The sequence below is a fragment of the Nomascus leucogenys genome, chromosome 7b (assembly GCF_006542625.1).
Source record: "Nomascus leucogenys isolate Asia chromosome 7b, Asia_NLE_v1, whole genome shotgun sequence".
NCBI lineage: Eukaryota > Metazoa > Chordata > Mammalia > Primates > Hylobatidae > Nomascus > Nomascus leucogenys.
Genome location: NC_044387.1, coordinates 52,876,035 through 52,893,048, shown reverse-complemented (window position 1 = coordinate 52,893,048; position 17,014 = coordinate 52,876,035). Strand labels below are relative to the sequence as shown.

At 39.5% G+C, this 17,014-nt stretch overlaps 1 protein-coding gene across 3 annotated transcripts in view; it reads right to left on the bottom strand.

Moving 5' to 3' along the window:
* Nucleotides 1-17,014, bottom strand: part of GRK3 (G protein-coupled receptor kinase 3) — a 163,205-nt gene that overhangs the window by 53,476 nt on the left and 92,715 nt on the right. For all 3 annotated transcript variants that reach the window (XR_004030982.1, XR_004030983.1, XM_030815999.1), the window contains 5 exons: nucleotides 13,280-13,381; nucleotides 11,253-11,327; nucleotides 7,167-7,228; nucleotides 2,567-2,618; nucleotides 360-451 (listed from right to left, as the gene is read on the bottom strand). Coding sequence is in view for 1 of the 3 variants with exons in the window: in XM_030815999.1 (XP_030671859.1) it covers nucleotides 360-451; nucleotides 2,567-2,618; nucleotides 7,167-7,228; nucleotides 11,253-11,327; nucleotides 13,280-13,381 (383 nt within the window). In the remaining 2 variants the exon portion in view is untranslated. The remainder of the gene's footprint in view (nucleotides 1-359; nucleotides 452-2,566; nucleotides 2,619-7,166; nucleotides 7,229-11,252; nucleotides 11,328-13,279; nucleotides 13,382-17,014) is intronic.

Below are 17,014 nucleotides of genomic sequence, written 5' to 3'. Positions count from 1 at the left end.
AAGCTCTGCCTCCTGGGTTCACGCCATTCTCCTGCCTCAGCCTCCTGAGTAGCTGGGACTACAGGCGCCCGCCACCGCACCCGGCTAATTTTTTGTATTTTTAGTAGAAATGGGGTTTCACCGTGTGAGCCAGGATGGTCTCGATCTCCTGACCTCGTGATCCACCTGCCTCCGCCTCCAAAAGTGCTGGGATTATAGGCATGAGCCACCACGACCGGCCTACAGCTTATTTCTTTTGGAGGTAAAGTACTTCAAAAGAAATGTCACCGGCTTCCACATTTCTCTATAGGAATTTTCTTTTCATGCAAATATTAAAATCTTAATAATGCCAGTAAAACATAAGAGCATTGAAAGCTTACATTTTTCCAGTATCTGCTTTCCTGCAACCATAAACTTCCCCGAATCCTCCTCGTCCAATAATCCTATGCACACTGAACTCATTCATGGTCAACTGGGAAATCCAAACACAAAATGAAAACATAAGATTACACAAAGCTATGGTGTTTTAAAGATTTTTTCATGCAAAACATAGACAGTAATTCAAATAGCAATCTGACTTAGGGATCTATCCTTTTCATGACTGAGTCTTTAAGCTGAAGGATGAGATGCCCCAGGGGTGGCAAGACTTTCAACAGCCTCCCTCAGCTCCACCTCCAGGATAAACGAGGCACCAAATGGAGGCACAAGGGAAGATGATGGAGTGGAACCAAGCCGAACTGTTTCTCCACTCTCACAAATCCCAGATTACAATATGTATACCTTGAAGACAAGTGAATGTGAAATGTCTAATCAAAATGAAAAGCAGCCTTAGCTACTCCGAAGCCTAATGTTTGGGAACAATCCAATGCTTCTGAGAACTGTCAAGAGTTGAAAAATGAGAGTCCATGTCAGGGGCATCTATGTGTTCATGATACGAGGCCATATGATCAGGAAACCCAACAGATGCAGGCCACGTGAATTTGTTATTGATAACATCAGTGAATAGAGAGGACTCATGCTGACCATGTGAGCGTGAAACAAGGCTAAATGTGAGTAAAGTATATACAGAGGCTGTATTCATAAGCACTTTCCTTCAGTCAATAATATCTCAGTAATGCCCCACTTCATCATTAGATTTAATAATGTTAAATGGCACAAAGACAGATAGTGAATCTGACATTTCATGTAAGAGGCCATAAGACAATAGCAAGTACCTACTACTTTACATATCCTGGCAAATTAAGGGTGGGATTCTTTAAGGGTTCCCCCAAACAACCTTAAAACATCATATAGAAACCTGCGTTTGGGCCACAGACTTTACGTTTGATTCTCAGAGTCCAGAAGGACACAGGGTCTCCCGAGGCTGAAGCGTGTGAAAGACCCAGAGCAGATATAAGGGGTTTTTAGAGTATGTGTTATTGCCTCTTGCTTCTAAATCCTTCCAGGAAATATGATGGGAAAAGGAGGTTAGAAATTAAAAAAAAAAAAAAAAAAAAAAGATCATTTCTTGGCCTTTTAGTGAAGATCAAGTATTTTTAAAAAAACAAAACTCCTGCCGGGCATGGTGGCTCATGCCTGTAATCCCAGCACTTTGGGAGGCCGAGGCGGGCGGATCATGAGGTCAGGAGATCGAGACCATCCTGGCAAACACGGTGAAACCCCGTCTCTACTAAAAAATACAAAAAATTAGCCGGGCGTGGTGGCAGGCGCCTGTAGTCCCAGCTACTTAAGAGGCTGAGGCAGGAGAATGGTGTGACCCGGGAGGCGGAGGTTGCAGTGAGTGGAGATCGCGCCACTGCACTCCAGCCTGGGCGACAGAGGGAGACTCGTCTCAAAAAAAAAAAAAAAAAAAAAAAAAAAACTCCTCTTCCAACAATATCATTCAAGTAAAAATCTCAAAAAAAAAAAAAAAAAAAAAAAAAAATCCAGTTGATTGTTTTGCCCAACTGCAAGCCTATGAGAAGGGAGACTGTAAAACAGAAGGTAAGAAAGACTGTGCGAGGAAATGTGTGCATTTTCAAATTGCAATAAGGATGATGCAAGAAGAATTACTGAAATTGAAAACTTAAAGTAGATGAAACACTAAGGAGATGACGTGTTAGAACGTGGCCTGTATTGGAAGATTGCTTTTAACACTCTCAAAATGATAAAAAAGAAGATGAAGCCTTGGTCTGATAAAAGATGTCATCATTTTCATTATGATACTCAATTTGTATTATTACATCTAATAGTAAGAAAAAGAAAAGGAACTACTAGAATGGCAGAAGGCAAGGACATGAAGGAGTTATATTAAGTAAAAGTTTTGTATTTTTACTACTATTTTTGTTAAAGAGTCAATTACCTCTTAAAATATCCTTTCTTACATAAACAAGCACATTCTCATATGAATATGAAAAAGAATTAAAGCTTCTATTGTTTATAAGAAAGCATGGGAGGGTGAATGCTTAGTACTTAAAGCTGTAAGACAGACATCTGTTTGGGCAGTGGACCCTCTGGGAGTACGTTCCAGAATCAAGTATTTTCTCATGAGGTTAAGCCAGAGGAAGTTTTTATTTAAAAAACGAAAAAAGAAAAAGATGATACTCACATGGATATTTAATTCAACGTTTTTCCACTGACAAAATCTAGTGAACTTGTCACTAAAAGAGAATAAAATAATTACTAGAAAGTTAAATATCAAATTAACTAGATTTACAAAACAACACCATAAGACAGACTAGAACGGCATTACTTGGGTTGCTTATCAAAAAAGTAAGTTTTCTGAAACCCTTTTTCACAGAGCATTCACCAGTATTCATGGCTTTATTTCATGATTCAAATGAAAGATTTCATGTTTTTTGTTTAATTGTCATAAGCTATGGTAACACTTTTATCTGAATCAGCAGAGTCCAATACGGAGATGATATGAACGACATATATAATGTAATTTTAATAATATACTTTATGTAACCCAATATATTAAAAATTCTTTCAACATGAAATCAATATAAATTAATGAGATAGTCTACATTCTTGTTACTATATTAAATCTTTGAAATCTGATGTGTATTCTGCACTTAAAAGCACATTTTAATTTAGACTCGTCACATTTGAAGTGTTCAATAGCTGTATGTGGCTACTGGCTACCACATTGGACAGCCACGGCTTTTAAAGCACAGCTCTAAGACAAAAAATCAATGTTTACAAATAATTCTAAGAGTAGCCATGTGCCAGGCCTGCTCATGTATTCCTCCTACAGACTCTACAGCCAGGTACTATTATGATCCCCATTATATAGCTGAGGAGACCAAGGCATCAAAATGTTCAGATGCTTGGCCAAGGTCACACAGTGACAGAGTGGGAGAGTGGAATTTGAACCCAGACCAATAGAATCTAGTGTATCATCTTAATCAAGATTCAGTACTGCCTCTCAAAGACACAGGTAGTACAGAAGAGAAACCCTCAGACTAGAATCCTAAGAGGCAATAGGTTCACCACACTGACATGCTCCCACAATTCACTCAACTGCTTGATGAGTGTTTTCTTTATCCATGAGGAAAAAGATATATCCTGTATCTATTTAACAAAGACATTTTGATTATGTTTTTTATTAGTGAGCAATATATCTGTAAGGTGGGTTTTTTGTTTTTGTTTTTGTTTCTTTGAGACAGAGTCTCGCTCTGTCGCCCAGGCTGGAGTGCAGTGGCGCCATCTCGGCTCACTGCAAGCTCCGCCTCCCGGGTTCATGCCATTCTCCTGCTTCAGCCTCCCGAGTAGCTGGGACGACAGGGGCCCGCCACCACGTCGACTAATTTTTTGTATTTTTAGTAGAGAGGGGGTTTCACCGTGGTCTCGATCTCCTGCCCTTGTGATCCGCCCGCCTCAGCCTCCCAAAGTGCTGGGATTACAAGCGTGAGCCACCACGCCCGGCCTGTTTTTTGTTTCTGTTTTTGTTTTTGTTTTGAAATGGAGTCTTGCTATGTCCCCAGACTGTAGTGCAGTGGCGCGATCTCAGCTCACTGCAAACTCTGCCTCCCGGATTCATGCCATTCTCCTGCCTCAGCCTCCCCAGTAGCTGGGACTACAGGCGCCCGCCACCACGCCCGGCTAATTTTTTTTTTTTTTTTTTTTGTATTTTTAGTAGAGACGGAGTTTCACCATGTTAGCCAGGATGGTCTCTATCCGCCCACCTCGGCCTCCCAAAGTGCTGGGATTACAGGCGTGAGCTACCCTCCCGGCCAGCTGTTTGTTTTTTAAACTATTTTCAAAGGAAATGCATTCTAGATTGAATACTTCTTAAAAGTAGAGAACATTCTGGTGATGGTTCGATCTTATTTTGCCCCTGGCATGATTCCTTACACAGATACAGGATTCAGGGAGAGAGGGAGGAAGGGAGGAAGGGAGTTACAGGTAATATTAGCATCATACTGGAATGCCTTAAAGACATCCAAATATCACAGTTCCCTAGGGGCTTCATTTAATGAGCTTTACAATTTTTTTTTTTCTTTTGGAGACAGGGTCTCACTCTGTGTCCCAGGCTGGAGTGCAGTGGTGCAATCCTAGGTTGCTACAACCCTCAATTCCTAGGCTCAAGTGATCCTCCCACCTCAGCCCCCCAAGTGACTAGGACTACAGGCACACACCACCACACTGAGCTATTAGTTTGTAATTTTTATTTTTGAAGATAGTGGGTGTTGCTATGTTGTACAGGCTGGTGTCGAAGTCCTAGCCTGAAGCGATCCTGCTGCCTCAGCCTCCCAAAGTGCTGGGATTACAGGGGTGAGCCACCACACCCAACCAATAGACCTTTTAAAAAATAAGGATCTTTAACATATTCCTGAGGCTAATAATCAAATTAAAAATCAAAAGCAGAGGAATAGTTGCAATTACAATAGCATCTTTTTTTCAATGAATCTAAAATAACTCACAAAGAGTGTTTCACTGATCCTCCTAACATGTCTAATGAAGTTGGTAAATTAAAATTGTGTTTTGAGAGTTTCTAAGAGTTATTTCAACCTATTTTTTAGAAGTATGGTGCATGCAAAAGGCAAAACCACATTTGGGTGCACTCCCATTTATAAATCTATGACTGGTCTTTGAAATGCACTTGGTTTGTGAGGCTAGCTCGTACTCTCTTTTCTCACAGATTCTGGAGTCCAGAGCTGGTGACAGGGGATGGAAATCTGACACATTTTACAACTAGCTGAGGAGGGTTAACAAACAAGAAAGAGAGAAGTGCCTGCATATTTTGCCCACTAAGAATGGATTTGCTGTAACAAGTTCCTCTTTAGGAAGTACAGACGGCCCTGAGTATCTAGGCTCAGTCCTGTCTCCACAGGGGTTATTTGAGTGCTATTCCCAATCAATGCCTGGGTATTGAGTGGGACACTTTTGACAGGAGGGGAACTGTGACAAAGGAAAGAGCCCATACAATGATAAGGCTTCAGGTAGCTAGAGCCCTTGCAAATGACTTAAAAGGATCTTGGAGAGAAGATCAGAGGTTAAAGACATCGAAACGCCTGGGATGCAGTAAGGGTGGAGTAGAAGAAGTGTTTTTAACTCTGATTCCTGACTCAGTCATTGTCCTGCTGAGCAACTGAAGTTCACTGCCTGAATGAGGTGCATAGCTCTCAACGAGAAGAGGGAAAGCCTGCACTGCCCTCTCCAATTCTGCCTCACCTGGAACTCAGCCCCACAGCCCTGCTTGGACCTCAGGGAAGGTCGGAAGACATTGCACATATCCCTGCATTGCTGATGGCTCCCTCTTTACCATCAGACTCAGGGTGGTCATGGAAAAATCACCTTTTCCATGGGGCCCTTCGTGTGCCCAGTCCCAATGAGGTCAAAGGCTACATGACCATATTGATGGAGTCCCTGTGCTTTTCAAAATCAAAGCTCCAAACTTATCACCTGACATGATTTTTTTTTCTAATTTGATGGAAATTAACAAATCAACTTTAAAAATAATTTATTTACAGAAAATTGTAATGGCTGCAGAAAATCCCGTGTGCCTGCTTGCCTAAAATGCAAACAGCATCGTTTGCATTTACTGAGAGGATATGAAATGACTGGCACAATGAGCGAAAATCACTGTATCTGTGAGCCTGGTTTCAAGTGAAAGGATGCATGGCAAAGTTATAAAATATCCATGGGAGAACGTCTTCCCCACTTTTAATTAATTACCTTCCCCTCTCTCCCTTCTCTCCTAAGGATCACACAAAGTTAGGTTTACCCAAGAGTTGGGAAAGGTCAGATTTTAGGACCAGCAGCCATGGAGATGGCCCAGGACTTGGCTGCAACTCAGCCCTGAGCCAGCAGCCCACCCTCTCCGTTTGATGCTGGCACTTTTTGGCAGAGTTCCTGCTACTACTCAGAAAAGTACAATCGTCTGTAAGAATATTAGTTTCCCAACATATTGACTCTACTCCAGGATAAAATTACCTCTTGAACTCCAATAGAATTGCAACACAACTTTCTTTTTAATTGCTTTAGTTCTGTGAATATGTGGTGAGGAAAACTACAGTAAAGTAGCATTTGTTCTTAAAGTGCAATTACTGAGCAGCTGCAGAAAGCTCTAGCATGAGATACCATCATCACGTATATTGTCTAGAAATTAGCCAAGCTGATAAAGTCAGTGCCAATGCAGATTCTGTTTTAGAAGGTCCAATTTCAGTGGTGCATTGTCACAGAAACATACTCAAAAAAGTGAAGAATTGACCAGTAGATCTATAGTTTGAGTAACCAAGGGACATATTAGGTATTTAATGACATACACAATCATAAACAGACATTGACCTATGTGCTTAAATTCTACTCCTACATAAAGAATCAAGTACAGGCTTGTCCTACTTTGGGAGACATGTTTCCAAAATCCAAGCAAATGAATCAGATAAATTATAGTCAAGTTTGTATTATTAGCAAAGGTCTCCCAATAAGATACTTTTTAAAATTGAGGTTCCTCAGTGTGTATTTTAGACTCTATTGAAGCTAAGAAATTGAAGGTCAAAGAGATGTTACGACAGACAAACCCTAAAATTATAATGTAAAGTACTGAGGAAACAGTTTAACACAAAGCCTGGCACATCGTACATGGTCAATGAATACTTGCTGAATGATTAACACACATTTTAAAGTCAGCATTTACGGCATAAGATGAGGTACACATACACTATAAAAAATTGTGTATATATATGCATAAAGTTTCATACCTTTCCATAAATTTTTGAAAAATGTCACCTCGAAGGCTTTCACAAATTTCTTCTATGTATGGCTGGAAGAGATGGAAAAGAAATTCCACACTGAATGAATCAGAATGTATCAAAAAAACACAAACCAATGAGACTCAGGTTAAGCGAAGTTCCCAATTATGCACTCCCCATAGCATCATGTCTGGTACCCGCCTTTCTCCGTGCCTGTCTAATATTCACTAATGGATTCATCAATATTTATCTACACCACTTGATTCTATGAAGACACAGACAGGTCTGCCCTGTTTGCCACTATATTCCCAGTACCTAATATGACTCCTGGCAAGTCACAGACACTTCTTACATGAGCAGGGCTCGCTTCATGGAGGTGTGACTCAGAAAAGCCTGGTGCTGGGTTTAAAGCTCTGTTGTTGCCATTTCGAAATTCTTAATCATTTTTGTATGAGGAGCGCTGCGTTTTCACGTTGCACTGGGCCCCACAAGTTATGTGGCACAACTTGTAAGCTAATAAAAGCATCTGTAATCTGTACTGAGTTTTAAAAACTCAAAGCTAATAGGTCCATGAAGTGAAAATTTTTTTTAATTCGCTATTTTATTTATTGATTTTCTATCTCTTAGATACATAGAGAAAACCACAGGGGAGAGTTGATCCAATCCCACTCCTCATCTTACAGGTAAGGCTACCAGACTGCAGGCAGGTACACTCCCAAGGTCTCTGAGAAGGTCCATGGCTAAACTGGGGTTAAGGCAAGGGCTGCTGGTTCACATGCACAGCGCTCTTCCTCTCATGGAGAACAACTACCATCTACTTCAACTTCATGCCACTTTACCCATTACTGAATAAACAGCATCAGCTTTCCTTTTCCATGTGATGAACTTTTGAAATCAAGAACTATAAAAGTATAAAGTGACAATATTTCACAGTTCAGCCCAGAGTCAATTAGATAGTTTTGGGAAACATTTTGGCACCCTCAGCTCATTGAATGATCCAAATTTAACCTTTTTTTAATGTCTTCATAGATCATCCTGAAAGTTTACAAAAAAAAATAAAAGAAAAACTACATCATGGAACAGTACAAACCAAGTGACGAGAATAGGAAGTCTGCAGAAGCCACAGGAACCAAACATGGGCTGGGAGGCAGCTGCAGTCCTTCTGGGAGCCTTGCTTCCTGCAAGCAGAAAGGACGCTAGCCTGGTGGGCAACGCGGGGTAGGGGACACTGGTGGGGGGTGAGCCAGTCTACACCAACTTGCAGAACTATCCCTGTCCTGGGGAAGGCACTGGAGCTAGTTGCGAAAACCATATGGACTTTGTCCCCTTTGTGGTGAAAGAGGAAGCTAAATTATCTCTCTCTGAAGTTCCTTCCAGCTCTGAAATCCTATGATTCCAGGAAACACACAACATCTATCTTAGCCAAGTCCTCGACAAGTCTCAAGAGGTTCAAAAGAGTCAAGAGATGAAATAGATTCAAATGTCCAAAGATCTAAGAAAAGGCTACATTTATAGATCACAGATTTTTCTATTTATAAAAGCTATTATGTCAATTAATATTTTTCTTTCATATTTTATCAAACATCCCTACTTTCTGCTAATAAAGTAAAAGATGAGTGTCACTGGGAATTCCTAAGACTACACAGAATCTACCATGCTGCCACTTTTCAACAGAAGGAACTGCAACAGGCTTGCTAAGGAGTATGAAAGCCAGAGTTCAACAGTGAGATGAGGAGCAGACTACTTTCCCTCTCTGACCCTCAGTTCCCTTAATCTGTAAAAGAGAACAGTCGTATCTAAGTTGCAAGGCTGTCGTGAGAATTCGGTAAGATTCAGAATACTGAGAGCCAAGCTCAGGGCCCAGTGCAGTTTAGAAGCACTCAAGCACAAGCTAGGGCCCTTCCCAAGCCCGCCACCAACGGACCTATGCACTTACCTCTAAAGGCAATCTTACAACAAAAAGAATTTAATAAAAAGCACTTGTATTTACTTTAAAAACAGTTTTGTTTTACTATGAACTTCAACTGACTTTACTGGTTAATGTACCTCTGTAAACAGGACATTCAGACATGTACCTTTTACTTATAGTCATTATGCTCTGATGGTACATAATACATAGAATTGCATTAATATACTCCTTATTTTAATAAACTTTATAATATTTTCTTCACTTCTGAAATAAGAATAATACCCATTCTATATGTTTAGCCAGAAAATTATTTTGACTATTTTTTTAATGAACAAATCAATAAAGTGTTTTTTAAAAGATATATGAAAGAAATTGCTTCTAAATGAATGTTTTTTGAAGGTATGAAAGAATCCTAGTGGTCTTTGTATCTCAACTGGAACAATTTTTTTCAATGTTATTTATGTTATAGTAGAAGCTAAAATCAGATTTGTAAAACCCATGTATTATGAGGTATAGTTTAGCAATGTTAAATGTAATTGACCATAAGGCTGTCTACGTACCATGGCAAAGTCAGATGAAAACTGAAATTCTGACACTCAAATATCATGGAGACAACAAAAAGCAGATATTGACACTGTACTTGCTGACTGTAAAAAGTGTGATAATAGCTAACATTTGTGGAGCACAGTGATAGGCGGGCCTCGTACAAAGCAACCCGTGTGCACCCTTCTCACTGAATCCTCAAGACCTCCATTTGAGGGAGAGCACAGTGTCATTTCCACTTTACAGATGAGAAAACTGAAGTTAGGAAGGTGGAGAAGCTTACCCAAGGTCCTCCAGCTACGGCCCTGGGACTCAAAGCCAGGTCAGGTCAATGAATTTCATAACCCAAGCTTATAATCCACTACTATCCAGACAGGTATTACATTTTATGAAAGTCCATCTAATTATTGTCACAGAAAGGTAACACCCAATTTGTTACTATCTAAATATGCTCTAAGAGCCAAATCAATATTTGCTCTGCTGAATAATCAAATACATTTTGCATAAACACCATCATAAGATGCCAAAGTGGGTCGGGCATGGTGGCTCATGCCTGTAATCCCAGCACTTCAGGAGGCCAAGGCGGGCGGATCACGAGATCAGGAGATCGAGACCATCCTGGCTAACACGATGAAACCCCATCTCTACTAAAAATACAAAAATTAGCCGGGTGTGGTGGAGGGCGCCTGTAGTCCCAGCTACTTGGGAGGCTGAGGCAGGAGAATGGCGTGAACCCGGGAGGCAGAGCTGGCAGTGAGCCGAGATCGTGCCACTGCACTCCAGCCTGGGTGACAGAGAGAGACTCTGTCTTAAAAAAAAAAAAAAAAAAAAGATGCCAAAGTCAACTTACCTCCCTTTATAAATGACCAACTTATCCAGGAAAAAGATGAGTTGATTATTTTCACTTATTAAAACCATTATATTAATGACATTCTTTTCTATTTCTTGTAATTCATAGAAACATGAAAAGCACTTTATTCACTGGAGAATCTGACTGTCCTTGTAAACCACTGCCACCTCTATAAAAAACACAGGATGGAAAAGGCTTTTGGGAGGCAGTGAAACCATCTCATCTAAAGAATGCCAAATATATAGGCCTATTAGTTGGGAATTTGATTTTCCAAGTCTTGTCATTTAAACCTATATGATGGTATTGTGTTCAAGATATGAACAGCCAAGGTAAAATACAATTTCCCATGACTCAAAGATCACTCAAACATCTGCTCCTGAATCTTGAAAATATATTGTATTTCCCCTAGAGGATAATCACAGCAAGTATCAACAGCCTGGCACTACAAAATAAATCTTGTAGAGTCTTTGCTCATCACAGGTGCTGGAATGTCAAATGGGCAAAAACTTTCTTCTCTGATGTCTTATCTTGACTGATTTCTAGAACATAATGTTACTACAAAGCTCTAATGGCCTTTTTCAGAAAAGGCTTTAGGAAGCACGTTGGTAGAAGGACACTTTGCAATGGGAAGATAAGCGATAATAAACTCAAATAGTCCCAGACTAAGCTCCAGAATAGAACACAGTCTTTACAAAGCAAGTCCTCTAGTGTAATTGCACATGCAAAAAGAATGTCACCAAGGCCAAGTGTTAAGCAAATATTATCTATTTATTTTGGAATAATTTTATCTTACCTGAAAAAGAGTTGATGTCACTTGTTTCTTGGATAAATGACTTTGTACGTGTTCTACAGCTTGCTTTGAGAAAGGCTATCAAAAGTCAAAAATAATATTTTTAAGTAATAAAATGTAACAAATCTGTGTATGTTATATAATATCACAACAGATAAATTTAACACAGCAATTACTAAACAGTAACCTACGGTAATTATATTAACAAACATTCTTTAAAAATCTGTTGAGTATTTATAGGCAATCCCAGCAAATGCTTGCTCCTCTGGGCATCCAGTTCTTAGATACATGCCCAGAAGAATGACCATGCAGGGGCTGACATTATGCAATTCCAGAAGGGTTCAAGATCACTCTGATAAGAAAGTGTAAAGAATCCTATTATCAGGTCAAGTGCACTGGCTCATGCCTGTAATCCCAGCACCTTGGGAGGTCGAGGCAGGAGGATCGCTTGAGCCCAGAAGTTCACGATCAGCCTGGGCAACATAGTGGAACCTCATTTCCATAAAGATAAAAATAAAAATAAAAATGAGCCAGGCATGGTGGTGTGCACCTGTAGTCCTAACTACTCTGAAGGCTGAGATGGGAGGATTGTTTGGGCCCTAAATGCATACATTCATCAACGAACTGATAATGGGGTTGTAAAAATGTAAAATTTCCATCAAATAGGAGAAAATACACAAAAATACCCCTAAGAATTAATGTCAGGATTACAAAGTCAAGCCATAGTGGTAAAAGGCTCTAAGTTAAGGAAAGTCTTACTGTAACCACAGCGAGGGGAACTAGGGCAAAAACAATGGAGCTCCCTCTGATAAAAATTAAAATGGTATCCTCCCCTCTCCAAACTTCAAATTGTGTCTTCTTTAATAATGCACAAGAAGAAGAAAGGCTTAAAAGTACCATCATACAAATAAACACGCTCTAAACTGCTGAACTACATAAAAACTAAGTTTACGGAGGCTTTCCCATTGAACATCTGAGATTCTTCAAGGGTTCAGTCCTTCCCTACTGAGGCAGCAAGGCATGGAGTAGCAACAATTAGTCCTAGGCCCAGAAATTCCTTCATCAAGCCAGGTGGGTCCAAGGAACAGAGCAGTGCATGCCACAAGAAAGAGACGTCCTCTTTAGCCACAGTTATGCAAATGTCAGCAAGAACTGTAAATAAACAATGAATACAGAAGCACCAAAATACACCATTATAACAACCAGTGCTGTCCAATAGGACTTGCTGCGACAATGGGAGAATTGTGTATCTGTGCCATCCAATACAAAAGCCACTAGCCCCATATAACCACTGAGTACTGGAAATGTGGCTCATGAGGAACTGAGGTATTAAATTTTTACTCCCATTTGACTTTAGTTAATTTAAAGTTAAATGTAAATTGCCACATGCAGCTAGTGGCTGCTGCGTTGATATAGCAGGCCAGGACTGTCAGGCCACCCTTTGGAAAACATTCCTAATGTAGAGATATTACATGGTAAATGTTCTTCCAGTTACTCTTGGTAGAATAATTTCCTAATAACCTAGTTTATCCTAATGACCAGGTTAGATTGTTTATCTTATTTACAAGGAAAAAAAAATTACAACTGCTATTGAACTATTAATGGACAAAATTAACATAATGATTATAAGCCACCTTATTCAAAGAGACCATTTAAAATTTATATTTATCAATAGTTGATTAGCTTAATTATTAAAGTATAGCTCATTTTAAAATAATAAAGCTTAATTTCCTTTAGAATGTCTTGAATTGAGACTTTTTCTTCAGTTGATCTAAATTAGCGATTTTATTTCATTGATTTTTGCAGTGAAAGTATCAGCTTTTGGAAATAAACTAAGCTTACACGAAGCAACACACGTCGTGGCAATATTACCAGGAAACAAACAACAAAGCAGAAGAAATAAGTTCCACCCTGGGCCTGCATTTTTCAACTTTAAACACCTTTCTACTGTTTTACTTTCATTCTGGAAACACTGAACAGGGTCCCTTATTCATCAGTATTAAAGTAACAGAGTAAGAAGAAATACTTACATGTGAACAGGAAAGAAGTTCCTTCATGATGTAGGCATCATAAATTTGTCGACTTCTGCAAAGGCGGTCTTCCTCATTATCAAGTTTTTCATATTCTTTTATCTAGGTTTTTTAAAGTTATCACTGTTAGGTTATATCTTCCTGGAAACTTGCCTTATTAAAATATATTACTGGCCCAGGCAGAAACCACTTGCACATGAGATAAAGCAAATTACTGAACCGGCTATTCCACAGGAAACAGCTACTTTTAATGTTGTAATAATGAACTTGGAATAATTTAAATTCAACTAGAAACATACAAGTGGATTTTTTCCCTATGATGACTCTCATCACTTAAATGTAGAAACATAATATTAGGAAACACACACTGCCATGGTTACAATTATCTTACAATACACGAGCCATAGACCATGCATCCTTGCCAATTCTCCTCTTCAAAGCACAAATCATTTCAATTTGGCTGTAATTCAGTTCTAGGAGTTATGATAGGGAATGTTCTCACTCAACTACAGTGTTCCAAAACTACAAGGAGGAAAAAAATATATTGCCAGAATTCCTGCAAAGAGATTTTTCAAAAATCAACTAAAGCAATTAAGTATTATAGAAAGGAATTAACCCACAGATAAAAGCATTGGCTTTTCAGGTTGGAACCTCAGCTGCACTATACAAGTATTAACAGACAGGTGACTTCAAATCGTGTATTTTGCTGTATTCAGCAAAGGTAACCTGGTTGGTGTTAAAAATGACTAAATGATGAAACTGTGCTTTAGAAATATTTGCCTTATGTGGAAATGGCTCCCAATGCTCTAACCTGATAACAGAAGGTCCTAGACCTCAGAATTGTTCCCAATTTATTTACAGAAATACTTTTAATCCAAAAGACAAGAAGAGAATGAAAACATACATGAAATATGAAGCTCGGAGGGAGACTGTCACAAAGATCTTCACTATAATGACTGATTAGTACATATGACTTCCTCTCACAAACTAAATAGAAATAAAGGTTACCTTTTACCTTATAGTATGGCTTTCACAGTTTTGAAACCAAAACCAGCAAATCCTATTTATTAGATTCCTAATAAAGATAAGGGCACAGTCATGCAGGTGAGGGAAAAAAGGTACGTGAAACACTGAGGTCTCATATGAGTCATATGAGGGCTAGCCGGTTCACACGCTGAGAAATCACCAGGAACATCTTAATTGTCCTGAAAGATCATCAGTGTTACACTGTGATGGCTGAAATTCACATGGAGTCTTCTTGAAGCAGACAATAAAACCTGACATAAAGGCAGGCCGACTGGGGAAGGCTGATACTCTATCCAACAGGAAAAGACCATCTTTATGAAGAATCAGTCCAGTAATGTCAACATAGCCAAAAGACCAGGGCTTAACCATTCTAAGTCAATTCAGGAGAACAAGTCTAACATGTCCAAGCGCCATACCAGATGTGAATATGGTAGCTGCAAAGTAACAGAAGCCAGATACCAAAATCCGAAGGAGAGTCGGAAAATAAATCAAAGATTTGTGGCTTGGTTGATTCCTTTTGTTGTATTTTGCTTTAGGCAAATCCAAAGGTTAATGCCAGAATGCTAGGATAAAGTGGTAGACTATCACTAAACCAAAGGCAAAAGTTTCTGCCTCTACATAAGAACAGCCTCAAGGGATAATAAGACTTCATGGAATGATGATCCTTGAAAACAAGTGTAATGAAATTTAAGTCTATGTTCCAAGAAACCTACAAAGCAAATTGACACCTGGTTAAACAAATGCTCATTCTATGGAAGTTCCTTCCCATGAACAGCCAAATCCCATCATTTCTGGGTAAATGATGCTCTGAACCACAACACTGTCTTGACTAAGAGCCTTGTGCCTTCTAAGCTCCAACTTGACAACAGAAAAGGTAACTCTTGGTATGCAAAATAAGAGCCTAAAGCATCTGTGGCTATAATTTGGTATTCGCTTTCTATAATCAGTAAGAACACTGATTAAAGACCATGCAGTCGACTACCAATAGCTCTAAACAGACGTCCTATTGCGACATATACATTGCAAATGCCATCTCTGATCCCAGAAGTTTGGTTGTCCAGGTAACCTGGGCAGGAAAAGGTCTAAGTTCAAGGTGAAAAGTCTTCCCTACTGCAGGATAGAAACACTATCATCAATAATAAATATTCACAGACCTGTAGTCCCTTTCTGCTTTGGTGGTTACACAGCTCCCAGGTGAACTGGAAGCCTAAATAACCTGAGCCCTAAGAGCAAGCACTTTTGGTCCATAGGTGTCATAGTCTCTGCTTCTGCGCCCACCCTTTGTTCCACCACCATTGCAGTGAGATGGTCTAGTGAAGTCATCTCTGCCTGGCCCAATCCAAGGCTCTCTCTTTTGTCCTTCACCTTATTGACTTCTCAGCAGCATTCAACTCAGTTGTCCACTGATGCCTTCTTTGAAACTTTCTTCTCTGACTTCTGTGACCTATCCTCTCCAGGCTTCTCTTTCATGGTCTCCTTTGGCAGTCCCTCTCCTCTGCTTGACTTCCAAATCCTGAACTGCCTCAGAGCATGGTGCTGGGGGCACCCCTTCTTCACCAGCTAAGTTCTCCCTAGGTAAAGCTATGTAGTCCCACAGTTTCAAATATCAATTACATTCTGATGACTAAGTCTGGATCTCTAGGACTCCTGAGCTCCAGATTCTAAATATCTAACTATCTATTTGACATTTCCAGTTGAATATCTAGAAAGCATCTCAAATTTAACACGTCTAAATGAAACCCTTAACTTCCACATCCTCTGTACTCCAGCCAAATGGGCTCCTCTCCCAGTCTTCTTTATCAAAAAAATGAGTAAAATCATCCTCCCAGTTGCTTAAGCCAAAAAATGAATAATCATAAGGATTCCACTCTTTCGCCACGCCCCTGCCACCACCACCCCCTACATTCAATTCATCAGCAAATCACGTTTACTTTATATTCAAAATATAACACAAATTCAGGCTCTGCTTCTGGTAAGAATCAATTAATTCCTAACAGAACAATCCTCCTGAGATAACAACTAAAATTCTGGACACATATAGACAATAAGCACTGAAGAGTGACCAAAGGAACACAGAGAATGGAAAAGGGCATCCAACAGAAACTGTAAGAATATAAAGAGCCACAGAAGGAACGCTCCAAAATTCTATGTATAAATCCAGTCGAAATCCCTGGTGGGCCCCATAATGACACATGAGCATGAGACCCTAAGCAGCCTAGCTAAGCCTTAAAGAACTGAACAAGATTCATCTTCCACCACTGCAGAGAGGACAGGGCTCAGAGTTTGAGTAAGCCAAGTTAACTGTATTCTTCAACGAACAGATGAAAAAATCCATATGCCTTGGAGGAACATAACAGAGTTTAGAGTATGCACAATATATCAATCACATGTTCAAGATACAAGCTAAAATTATTCTACAGATGAAGAAACAGAAAATGTGACCCATATGCAAGAGGACAAACCATCAATGAAAACCAATCCAAGATAGCCCAGATGTTAGAATTATCAGACAAGGATTTTAAAGCAGCTATTACAACTGGACGTAACAGAAAGGATGTTAACAGAAAATATTCATGTAACGAATAAAAAGATAGGAAATAGCAGCAGAAAATAACTATGAAAAGAACCAGATAAAAATGTCAGAAGTAAAAAATAGAGTATCTGAAAAAAACATTCAATGGAATGGCAGATTAGAGATGCCAAAAGAAA